The sequence below is a fragment of the Heliangelus exortis genome, chromosome 1 (genome assembly GCF_036169615.1).
Source record: "Heliangelus exortis chromosome 1, bHelExo1.hap1, whole genome shotgun sequence".
Lineage (NCBI taxonomy): Eukaryota > Metazoa > Chordata > Aves > Apodiformes > Trochilidae > Heliangelus > Heliangelus exortis.
Window position 1 is genome coordinate 28,643,678 of NC_092422.1, and position 12,276 is coordinate 28,655,953.

Consider the following 12,276-nt stretch of genomic DNA (forward strand, 5'->3'; position numbering starts at 1 on the left):
TGTAAAGTTAATACTCTTTCATATTACCGGATTCCTAACTGACTGCAAATTCAGAATATCAGTGACATTCTGAATATTTTCAACTTATACCATCATGCTTCTGTGCCAGATACTACTATAAAGTGAGCTCTTTGTTTCTGCATTGTGTTAATACATTTCAAATCATTCCCAGGGTTTACTAACAAAAGCTTCAAGGTCTACATCTTTACTATCCCAACACTATCCAGACCAAAGCTTCAATTCAAATGCCTCAACCTCCATTCTTCCAGGTATTTTACAACCGTGTGATTGAGACGTAAAAATAAAAGCTAAAGAACCAAAGCTGAGTATCTCTGACAGTTTGGTCTTTGGTGTGATCTAAGATCTGGATTGAATCATTCAGCACTTCTATTCCTCAGGTTTTCTGATCTGCAAAACCTGGGACAAGCTGCACTGTTACAGAGCAAGGAAATAATTCACTGAGAAGAGCAGAGTTTGTAAGGTTATTTTTAACACTAACACACAACAAGGTCTATGCTGAAAAACAGCTCAGAGCCATTATATTGACACTCTGTATAATTAAGTAAAAGGTTTTTAAATTAATAATAAAATACAAGGAATTCAAAAGACTACTTTCTCTGCCTTTAGAAGTTCCTGACTGTTTTGGCTGAATGTCCACGTTACACAGAGCACACTTGAACATAGCAGTCATAGCTGCAGCATCACAATGCAAAAGAATATAGTAAGAAAGTAGCAGCCTTAGCCTTTGAATTCCTTTACAAAAATTTCAGCAAATTTAAGTTACTGAATATTTTATATTCTCATCTTTTCATTCAAATCACAAGATCCGTATCACTCACATCAAAGATTTTATTTGAGGAACTTGCCATAGATCACCTGCACTTTTCAGGTTGAATTTGAATAAGGGAAAAAACAGGGCAGTACCAAAGATGGGGAAGAAATGTCCATTTTCTGTGCTTTCTTCTCTGGGTTTTTGTTTTGCTTTGTTTTAAGAAAAACAAGTAATTTGAGACTCAAAAACCTCTTTCACTCTCCAAAAGAGCTCAGAAAATAATGGATTTTGGAATAATGGATGGATTATATAAATAATAAATAATAATAAATAATAAATAAATAATAAATAATAAATCCAGAAAATAATGGATTTTGTAAATAATGGATCTGAACACTGTCAGATTAACATGATAGTTTTCTATCAAACTTGAAAGTTCAGATGATGAGGGGCAACATTCATTATAATACAGCTATAATTCAGGAAAGCACTCTATTACTCTGCACAGTTTCACTAAGAAACTACACAATCTGCTAATAAGATTTTTTTTTTTTTAATTTTTTTTTTTTTTTAAATTATCAGGAATTTTTTTTAAATTATCATTACACCCAGTGACAAACTATCTTATGTTGTATAAATGCTAGGCACCAGAATTAGTCAAAATAAGACCAAGGATGGAACCTTAAAGGATTTTAGATGGGGCCCACAAACAAATTCTTGGTCATACATCTTTCTTCAAATAAACCTACTAGGCAGATGAAAATACCACCTTTGGTAAAACTTGCAAGTGACAGGACACGTGTGAGTGAGAAAAAATAAGTCACTAACACAAAGCAATCTGAACTGGCTGGTATACAAAGCACAAGCAAAGAGCAGGCATTCAGCCAGACTGAAATTCAAATCTTGGAACAGGGATGGCAGGCAAGACTTAATGAGTAGGGAAACTTCATACATAGCGGAGGGCAAAAAAACAGTTTTCCTGAACTGGAGTGAACTAAAAAAAAAGATAATTTAAAAATAAACCCTAGCAACATAACATAGGAATAAGCATGGGAAACCTGGGCTTAAGCTTCTCCCTTTAACCAATCACAGCTGCTGTTTAATAATCAGGGCATCTTCTCCCCATCCCCACACCCCTGCCCCAATGCTTAGAAGGCTCCTTTCATCTCTGACCAGAAATCCCATCCCAGAAATATTCCTCTCTGTATTTTTTAATTATATAAAACATATGAATGACACTACCTTCTTCCTCCTTCCCCACCGGATAAACAGACAGCTTTGTTGTCACTACACTTGTCATGCCTTAAAAAGACAGAATTCAATATATTCAGCCAGGCCTCACTATTCTCAAGACACAGTAATACAGCAGTGGCAATGGTGCAACCTGTCAAGTATTCAACAGCTTTAGCCCCTGCTTCTCCTGTTCCAAGTCCAAACAGAAAAAAAAAATTTAAAAAAATGTCATTTTAATATAAACTTCACTTAGTATGAGAGCATTTTCACTATCTTTAAATTCCGAGCCAATGCTGTTACTATACAGGAACAGCTGTATTTGTGTTCTGGGTATCTTGCCTTAACTCCTGTAAGCCTCACCTAAGGGTGTATTCTGCTCCACTTTTTTCCTTGGATAAATTTCTCATTCAGCTTTCTTTCCATACCCAATTTCTTGCCCATTTTCCAAAATTTCTCTGTCAGTTTCAGTGAACACTAATTTATGTTTGAACAGACTTTTCATGAACCCATTTCTTTCTGATTACCAAGCAACAGATCCAACTTGTCATTCATGCCTTCCTCTTCATATTTAAATTTAGAGATTCTCATCTGAATTTTTTCATTTTTACTTTTTTGCCTGTCTAACGTGCTGCCACTGCAAATCACACACCCAAAGACACAGTCTTCAGATGTTAAAAAACCTGACATATATGTATACACATGATAAAGTGAAATTGTCATTGTAGTTACTTTGCTACATTTGAAACTTGCTACTGCATATTGTATTATACAGTATAAAAACAAGGCACCTGCCATGTTTATATACTTCCAAGATTTTTTTTCTGCTGAACTTAGTTCAAGATAAATACTTTTTTGTATTAGAGGAAACCTCCACACATATTAATGCCAGCTACCCCAGTCTCCCTCTACCAGAAAAAAGTCCTTATAGGGCTGCATTAGTAGTAAGCACTTAATTTGTATATAGAGTTAAATCCAAAAAGTAGAAATTAAATCTGTTACCAATCTTGCATTTCACAGTACTGTAGTTTGGGAAGAAAATAAATCTTATATTTTAAAAGCAGACTTGCTTCAAGCCTACCTTGATACTGGGAGCATACGCTTCAAAAAGGAAAGATTATGAAGGCAAGTGCAGAAAAATTTGTAGGGAGACACAGAAAACTTAGTCTTTACAACATTTGTAATTTATATAGACAAGCACTTGGTATACTTCAATAAATTAACCTTTTGAAAAACAGAAAACGTAAAAGACAACAAATATCTTTTGACATTATTTTCATATTTGTTCAGTACAACCAATGCCCTCCATTCTACAAAAAGTATTTTGAAACCAAAACAAAGCCACCTCTGCAAGTCTGTATTGTCTAGACCAAGTATTACAATTACTGCAACTCACACCAAGGAATAAAATCACCCAGCTCCAGAAAACCAACATAAAAAAATCTTTTCCATTCAGCAGCACAGGTCACTGTTAACTTGGTGCCCAGCTATTTTGCTCACAGTCTGCTTCTCAAAGATCAATTGCAGAACTCTAGTCTGACATCCAAAGCCCCAGCTAATTCCAGTAATTTCTCTTACCATACCTAGAAGAGGTGCCTCATATTGGGATCACAAAACTATCAGCTAGCTTTTAACTAAAGGAGCCAGAATTCCCACAAGCTCAGCTGAACACGAAATATTTCATGCAGTGCATGAAAGTGAGTGCAAACCTCAGGCTCCAAATTAAATGCAAAACTAACCCTCATTTGGCTCTGCCAAGATCGCTGCCTCACTCACAAGTTTTGACTTCTGTTTTTTCCTGGAAAAATACTTCTACGGATTGGGACAGAAGTACTGAAGACCGTTACTGTTATTTCTATTTTTAAATAGTTAGGAGGTTTAGAGATATTATGGTGTTCTGCACCATACAAGGAAAGAAAGGGCTAAGAAGGCAAGCTGGCCAGCAAGACACCCTCAGGGGAGAGAGGCTGGGGAGAAGCATTAGAATTTTAGAACTGAACTCCTCCCACAAAGACGCATCTACCCACAAAGTAATTATTCCTCCAGAAGCTTAACAGCTCAGTACCTTTCCAAAGAATTACTCTCATGTAAATGATACCTTGCAAAAATATGGTCAGCAGAGAGCAGTCAGAAGGCAGGATACTTAACACCCATTTCCACTTCTGACAGAGATCTGCACGCTGAATACAGTAACAATATTTCTGGCTCTTTCAATTTTATACATGGGAGAACAATAAACAGGGAAACTGTTTTCATCATTCTAATCTCAACAGAGCACGTTAAGGATTACTCTCTGGTTTAAGAAATGCCATTTAAATTATACTGATTTTGACTGTGAATTAGGGATTTCACCATCTTTTTAACGTTCATAAATCTAGTAGATGCTTACTAACACAGCAAGCAAGAACCTGACAGGCAGAATGAACAGTCTGCTGTCTGGGGAAGTTGCTCATCTTTCCTAGAATGGCCAATCTGATACACAGAACATCACTCCCTCTGACTTGGCTACGCTTGCAGCTCCGAAAGCAGCAAAAAACGTCACTGGTTTTTCTTTCTGCAAGCAAGTGGATGCTAAGCCTCCCAAACTTAAATTCAACAGCAAACCTTTTAAAGTATGAATTCAACACTATCATTTGTAGCAGAAAGACTGTAAATGTTATGTTATAGTTGAATACTTTTCTCCATGTTTTTCTAACACCCTAGTTCACAAAATTATCATCATCATTAATGTCACTGCTCAAGAAAACAATTTTCCTCTGTTTTTAAATATATCAGAAAAATATTCCAAGTCATTACACTCAATCAAGAATTTATAGCTCCCTTGCTTCAGCTCCTCTCTTACAATCCTTTCCATCCTTTCACTCCCACCCTATCTATATTTTCATGTGCTGCTTCATGAATTCATACTCACTTTACCTTCTGTCTTTCAATAGTATCTTCTTTCTATAAATTTTCTTGTTGAAATCTAAATTGCATTGGCTCCTTCTTCCAAGTCACAGCTCTCCTGGGCAAGTATTCATTGCCATAGTCGATTCTAGCCTGTTCTCTTCCTCTCAAAAAAGCATGCAGTTTTTTCAAAACTCTGCATATAGTAATTGTATTAGGATTCACACTATCTCTCCTTTTTTCCAGATGTCTAAACCAAGACACCTTCTGTGCCAAGGACACAAAAGAAACAGACCAAGGGAAGGAGGAAAAGGTGACACACAGATCATGTAGGAATACTTGGGTTCTACCTCCCTCCTGCAAGGCTGTGACCACATGCAAATGGATCTTCAAAAACAAACTTGTTTTGCTAGAAGCATTTGAAAAGAAGCCTGTAGCACCTTTACTACCACAATACTACTTTTGGAGCTCTTCCAGTCTTATTTGAAGAAGGCCAAAGGACACAAAGTGACAACGTTTCTAAAAAAGCCATCTTCATGCATTTGAAAGCACAGGTGGCCAAACATGGCTTTGGGAATTCTAGGTACAGTTGTTTAAAAAACAGGCACTGTAAACTGAAACTTCAAGGTAAAGGCTCAATAAACAGCTGAGCTTACTTCCTGATGAAATTGAGGTTTCACCCTCCTTCCTTCCTATCATGTGATATCTAGGCTGTCATCTCTCCTACTTGTGAGCCCTTGCACTAGTTTCAAAGGCTTCTACCAAAAAAGGCAAACTAGCAAAAAGAAACAAAATTAAGAAAAAAAAACCAAATGCCACGCTGGGGAAGAGACAGAGATACACACACACAAAGTCAGTGGTAGAAAACCATTAATCTGCTCAAGCCACACTGTGAAACAATAACCAGGCAACTGAGTACTCCTAATTTGTTCCATGCAAGAAAAGGCACCCTTGAGTTAATTCACACTATTTTGTGCTGAAAAGAGACTAACAGCACCTGCAAAGACACCGACTGCATTTCAGCTAAGGGGGCATAAATCTCCGAACAAAAGGGGTAACTTTCCAAAGCACAACTGACTAGACTCTCTATGGTAAAAGAACTAATTGACTCCATTCAACAAAGAGTCAATAGCCTGGATGTTTATAAGATCTACAAGCAAGGACATACTCAGACTTGGGGAAGGGAAAAAAAAAAAAAGCCCAAAGGACTTGAAAGGGCATTCTGCTGCTCCAAGTTGCTAAGTGCACCTATGCTTCTAAAAATGCATTTGGTATGATAAAGCTCTTTCGACAAGCACTGCTTACCAGAAAAAAAATAAACTATACTATGCTAATACTGAGATCTCCAAACAGATCAGATTATGAAGTTACAGTCTGAAACTGCACACTGTTGGACACATAACAATGAGTACAAAATTGACTTAGTTTCATTTTTTAGCCTTGATATAAAGACACAATTGTACTGTAATCTCATAAAAGAGTTACATCCCATGAGTTTCATACTGCAGAACAATATCCAATTCATTTGTGAGAATAAACAGATATGCTTCCTCCTCTCTACCTTTCCTATTAAACTTAGAATATTATTTGTGTAAGAGACAGAATAAGCAAGTTTAGAAATCTTCTGACTAACACAGGAAGACTGTAGTAAGGGACTGACTATTGAACATAAAGAATTTATATGAGTGTGGATGAAATGTGGGGGGGAAAAAGGAAAGGTTGTCAATAAGCTTCATCAAAAAAACCCACAATGTCATCAAAATATGTAAGAAAGATCATGAACTATAAGCTATTCAAAGCACATTTCAGAGAGAATTCCTAAGAAGAGAGGGGCATATCACATCTCTTTTCTTCCATAGTGAGCAAATTAAAACCAAGTTCTAAAGAAGAGTCTGGCAGTCATTTTCAGTTCACCAAAGTCTGCAGTTGCAGAAACAAAATAGTCTGTATCTGTGACATCTTTCCCAATACAACCTGCATTTAAAGTAAGTGGAACCAACTGCACGTCTACTGCCATTATTAGAAGAATTCCCAGAAGGGAAGAAAGAATTACATTAATAAAGGATCTGGAAAAAATCAGTGAGAATGAATTAAGGCAATCTTGTGCACACAGATGTTTAAGTTTTTTTTAAAAGAAGAAAACAGAATTGGGGTTTTTTACTATTACTAGCAAAGAGGACTGAAACAAACATACTTCACCTGAAGCAGTATCAATTGCCAAAACAAATACATTTTCAGAAAAATAACCAGAAAAAACTTCAAACTGTTGGGTACAACTAAAAGAATTCCTGGACTTAACTGTGAGGGAAGACAACTTGTAATTTTGTTAGGTTTTTTTTTTTTTCCTTTACATGATTCCATAGGAAGCACTTAGATGTCAACACTCCAGTGCCTCAAACCCCAAGTTTGAGGACTTGGGCTCTACAAGTCCTCAGGTAGTTGTTCTGGAGATACTGTGATTTTTGGACCAGCCTGAAACTGAATCTGTAGTTACACAGTCCAAAAAATTGATGCTGCCAAGCTAAGGTGGCTTTGGCACAGGATTGTCTGTACTGGCAAGCACAGTACACCTATAAACATTTTTAAAACCAGCAGGTAGGAGTTCTTTTGTCCAGTGAGCACAACCAAAAAAAAATTACATATTTGTTTCAGAATTTCATACTGTCCAAAATAGCAATCAAGTACGTCAATTTGTATTTCTTTTCAAACATTCCTTAATTAAAAAAAAAATTGCTTCACTTCCACATCATCAGAAGCAGCAGTAACTAACCCTTTCTCCTGTGCCTAATTCACACACCAGAATGAAGCAGGTATTCAACAGAAAAGTGTCAGAGGATCTACCTTCAGAAATACAGCCAAAGCCTACAGTAAGAGCCTGAAGTGATAAAGGCAGCCATGGTTACACATTTCAGTAACAGCTATGGGGCTTTTTCTTCCTCTTTTATAAAGTGATATGTTTCCAGCATTCCCAGTGGTTTTGAGACATATAATTGTATACTATTACTTAAGAACTACGTGATTACTGTGCCACTGCCTTCTGCATAACCCAGCCTGTAATAAAAGTGATAAGAATAGCATTTATTATTTTTGAAATGTTTTTTGCAATGCATCCACACTGATGTGGTTTAAAACATCTGACTATACTCAAGATACTTTACATAGAGGTTTTCTTTTCTTCTAACAGTATTGCACGCCATGCAAACTCCCTTCTGCGTGCAAAGATACTGCTTGAAAGTTCACCTGATTGGATCACTCAGCTCTTGAGCAAAGCTTTCAAAGACTGAGACAGAAATGTCCTATCGTGTCTTTCTAAGCAATATGTGTTCAATGAAAAGTCATGGAAAAAAACCATACCAAGAAGCTGCACAAATAACAAGTGACAAGTATAGTTAAACCTCTACAGTTATTATAGAATGTAACTGCAATAAGAACTAGAAAAGTCAAACTATTCAGTCCTAGTTATTAAACTCAACCAAGCTACATCTCTTTCAAAAGTGTATCGATTACTTGAGGGGAGAAAAAAAAAAAAAAAAAAAAAAGCATGAACAGAATTTAACACTTCTGCCTTCCTCAGACATACTTAGAGCACTCGGAACTTCTACACAAAACACTCGGAACTTCTACACAAAACAAGCTTGACAACACTTTATTTGTGAGCAGCTGTAGACTATCATTTTCTGAATCAGTATCTAATAGTATCTAATGCTAAAACACTGTAGAGATGCAGTCATGCTTTCAGTTTTCTGGAAATCCCCTGCTACTCAGAACTCTAAATTCAATCCCCCAGACTAGCCTACTGTAGATCAAGCATTGTCTGTATCTTTTAAGTGAGAGTGGCCCTCTTTAGCAGAAAATCTTTAATGGTAAAAGGCTACCCCTTTCCCACCACCAAGGTTTCAGGGCTTTCGAGGCATGTCAGCACATCAAATCCACAAGTAAAAGTCACTCACTGCAAGGACATGTTCCAAGTATGTATTCATTCATAGTATGAGAAAGTACCACTTTTATACGATGCACATTTATGGAGAGGAAGCGGGAGACAAAATTCCCATCAAGAGCCTGACCCAGGAGCTTGAGAAATCTGGGCTCAAGCCAAGTCTCTCTTCTGTTTATATATCCTACTTTTCTAATGAAACAAGTGAAAAGAACAGGGATTTTTCACAAATATATCAACATACAACTTAACTCACAAGGCAAACAACTTCCATTACATAATTAGAACATGCTACAGTTACAAACAAAAATATAAAATAACTATAGATTAACACCTGGTTATCCTAAAAGGGATAATGAAAAAAGGGCTGCATGTTGTGAGACATTGGCTGCTCTACACTGCTGTTTATACCAACCAAAATGAAAATCCCATTCTACATTGAATTTCATATGGAAGGTCTTCCATGTAAACTCTGACAAAAGCAAAGTAACGCTTGAAGGCAAAAACTACTTTTTTCCTTGGTTCTCCTTCAAACAAAAACCTTGCATGAACAAGTAAGCATGTACTACCTATACATACAATACACAGCTCATGCTTATACAGAACATATTTTGACAATACACAAATACTAATACATAACCACTGCCAATCGTGTTGTTCTCCAGTACATAATTTTGTTTTCCAACAGTTTGGATCAATTAGGGCAAACCGAACAAGCTAACTTTCTGGATTTCCAAACTATTTATGTCATGGCATGTCTTCATTAGACTACAACTTTAAAAAAAAAAAAAAATAAAGCATCTTGCTTGGGGAGGCAGCTGAAAGTCATTCTCACCACATACAGTTGCACTGTAATGCTTTATCCGTTCACTATCACATCTGTTACTGATGCAATTAATGGTTAACATAGCAGTTCTCACTAACAACTCATGGTAGTTTCATTCATCAAGTTTCCTTCATATTTCTCTTTTATTGATATGATGATATAGGTGTTCATACAGACCACTATGTAATCCATTCGGCAACAGCAGACAAATGACAGAGCTAAGTAACAATTACATATGACATCTATCACAGAGACATTAGTCTGTTCCTTATAGCTGAGAAAGATACACGTATGCAACCAGCACATACATCTCCACTTACAAGAAGGCATAAATACCCTTATGTTTTGGAGTAGTTGAGAATTTAAGTTCATGTTATCACATGTTTGCATGCAGGTATAGCATATGCTGGTTTGTGGGACAACAAGTGACTACTTGCCTGCTCCTTTGCTATTACAACACAATTATCTTCAGCAGGCAAATGGGGACACAAAAGGGCACACGGAGGCAGCACCCTAAAGATCTCAGGAATACACTAATATTCTTCTAGTGCAGGTTTTTGGGTTTATTTTACTCTTCTACCAAGTAAGACTATGTAAGGAATGAACTAGGTTCCAAGCCTCACCACAAACAGATGCAGGAAAACAAACTCGACCCTTTGCAGGGGGTCTCTGCCTCTGTAGGTGGGAAGCAAGAGTGCCTTTTTATGTTGCAAGGAGGGTGTGAGGGCAAAGTAAACACAGACTGGATACACAACCCCTCCTGCCTACATGGTTGTCAGGCCTGTCCCCTCCATAGATGTATGCAATGACAGTGTCCCTCACAGCAGAACAAGTACAGTGCCTGTGAGGACATAAAATTTCTCTCCATACTTGCCTTGGAAGACTGAATTGCATGCAGAGCTGGAAATATGCCTACATGACTGTAAAGATACAAGGGTAGATGTCAAGCCCAGTGTCAGACAAGTGGCATTTGTGAAAGGCTGGGGTACCTGCAGAGCAAAAGCATTCCTATGAACACATCCCCACCTGTGGCATGCAAAAAGGCAAGATGTTCAGAGGCAGATGAGCGTCCTAATGTGGTTACATAAAGACACACATACCCTCCACCATAGGGTCCACCTACATGCAGTAGAACGGAAGAAGCAGGTATCCAACCTGGCACACGTAGGTATTCCTCACGAACCTGATTCAAAGGAGGGCTTGCTGCCACCTCAAACCTCAGCAGTCAGGGAAGGGTGGCACAGAAGATACACATTCCCCAGAGGGAGAAGACAGGTGCGAGCAAGAATCTCTCCCCCCCAAAAGTCCACACACATGCTCTCGCAGTGTGCCACGGGAGAGCCAGCTCTGCCTCACCAAATGGAGCGGGGAAGGAGGAGGAGAGAGGGGGAGAGAGAGAAGAGGGGGGGGGGGGGTGCAGCTATCCAGCCATATGTGAGCAAACACCCACCTCATGATACAGCAAGAGAGGGAATGAATAAAATAAAAATAAATAAATAAATAAATAAATAAATAAAATAGAGATAACGAAAGAGGTGGGAGCAGGCTGGGTTTCCGTGTGGGGAAGAGGGCAGGCGAACGCCTCATGACACGGAGGTTGAGTGAAAGGGTGGGGAGTGGGTGTCCTCCTCACAGAGAGGTTGGGGGCTACGATGCCTGAGGTGGGCGGGGAGCTGAGGGGGGGGAGGGAGGGAGGTGGGTCCCCCGGCGATTAAATCGCCGGGGGACCCACCTCCCTCCCTCCCCCCCCACCTCAGGCAGATACCGACGCCGACCTCCCCCTCCCTTCCGCGCCCCCGGTTCCTCTCCTGGCCTCACCTGCCCGCACCGTATCGGAGAGATCGTGGCTGAGGGCGGCGGCGCTGCGCGGGAATTCCTTCAGCTTCCTGCCGCTCAGGTTGAGCCCCCCGGAGTGTGCCGCCTCTTCCAAAGCCCGCTCCAGACCGCGGTTCAACGGCGCCTGCAAACCCAGCGACCCGCTGCCGCCGCTGCCCACCCCGGCTGTTGCCGCCGTCGCCAGAGCAGCGCTGGGGAAGGGTTGCGATTCGCCTCCCAACGTCGCCATCTTTCCCCCCCCCTCCCCTCCCCTCTCTCCGCGCCTCGCTGCTGGGGGTACCCCCAGAGGGCCGCCGGACCTGCCTCCCTCTCCTCCCTTCCTCCTCCTCCTCCTGCTCGCTCTGGTGGCGGTGGCACCGCCGCCGACGTGAGGGGGAGCGGCAGCGCAGGGAGGAGGCGGAGGCGAAGGGCCCGGGCGAGGCGCGCAAATTGCGCATGCGCGGATTCACCATTTTTTTTTTTTTCCCCCCCCTCCTCCCTTCCCCAAACCCGGTTCCCCCCGGCGGCGCGCGGGGAGGCGCGCGGCGGCGCCACCTAGCGGCGGCGGGAGGTGCTGCCGCCGGTGCGCAAAGTGGGGAGGGGGTGAGGATGAGGGGGGGGTGCGAGGTCGCCCCTGGGTTTTGTCGCGACAGTTCCGACAGTGCCGAGTAGGACCGTGCTGCACGTGGGTGATCCCAAGCACGAATAACAGGCTCGGTGGGGAAGGGATTGAGAAGAGACCCGAGGAGAGGGGTTTGGGGGTGTTGGTTGGTGAGAAACTAAACGTGAGGCGGCGATCACAGGATTACTGAG

The 12,276-nt window shown here is 40.4% G+C and overlaps 1 protein-coding gene across 9 annotated transcripts in view; it reads right to left on the bottom strand.

Moving 5' to 3' along the window:
- LRCH1 (leucine rich repeats and calponin homology domain containing 1) overlaps nucleotides 1–11,898 on the bottom strand; it is a 125,022-nt gene extending 113,124 nt beyond the window's left edge. For 5 of the 9 annotated variants that reach the window (XR_011725017.1, XR_011725021.1, XR_011725023.1 and 2 more), the window contains exon 1: nucleotides 11,467–11,791. Coding sequence is in view for 3 of the 9 variants with exons in the window: in XM_071739460.1 (XP_071595561.1) it covers nucleotides 11,467–11,713 (247 nt within the window). In the remaining 6 variants the exon portion in view is untranslated. Of the gene's footprint in view, nucleotides 1–11,466 lie in introns of all 9 variants that reach the window. The other 4 variants (XM_071739493.1, XM_071739474.1, XR_011725022.1 and 1 more) reach the window with 3 other exon arrangements.
- Nucleotides 11,899–12,276: the final 378 nt, after the last annotated feature.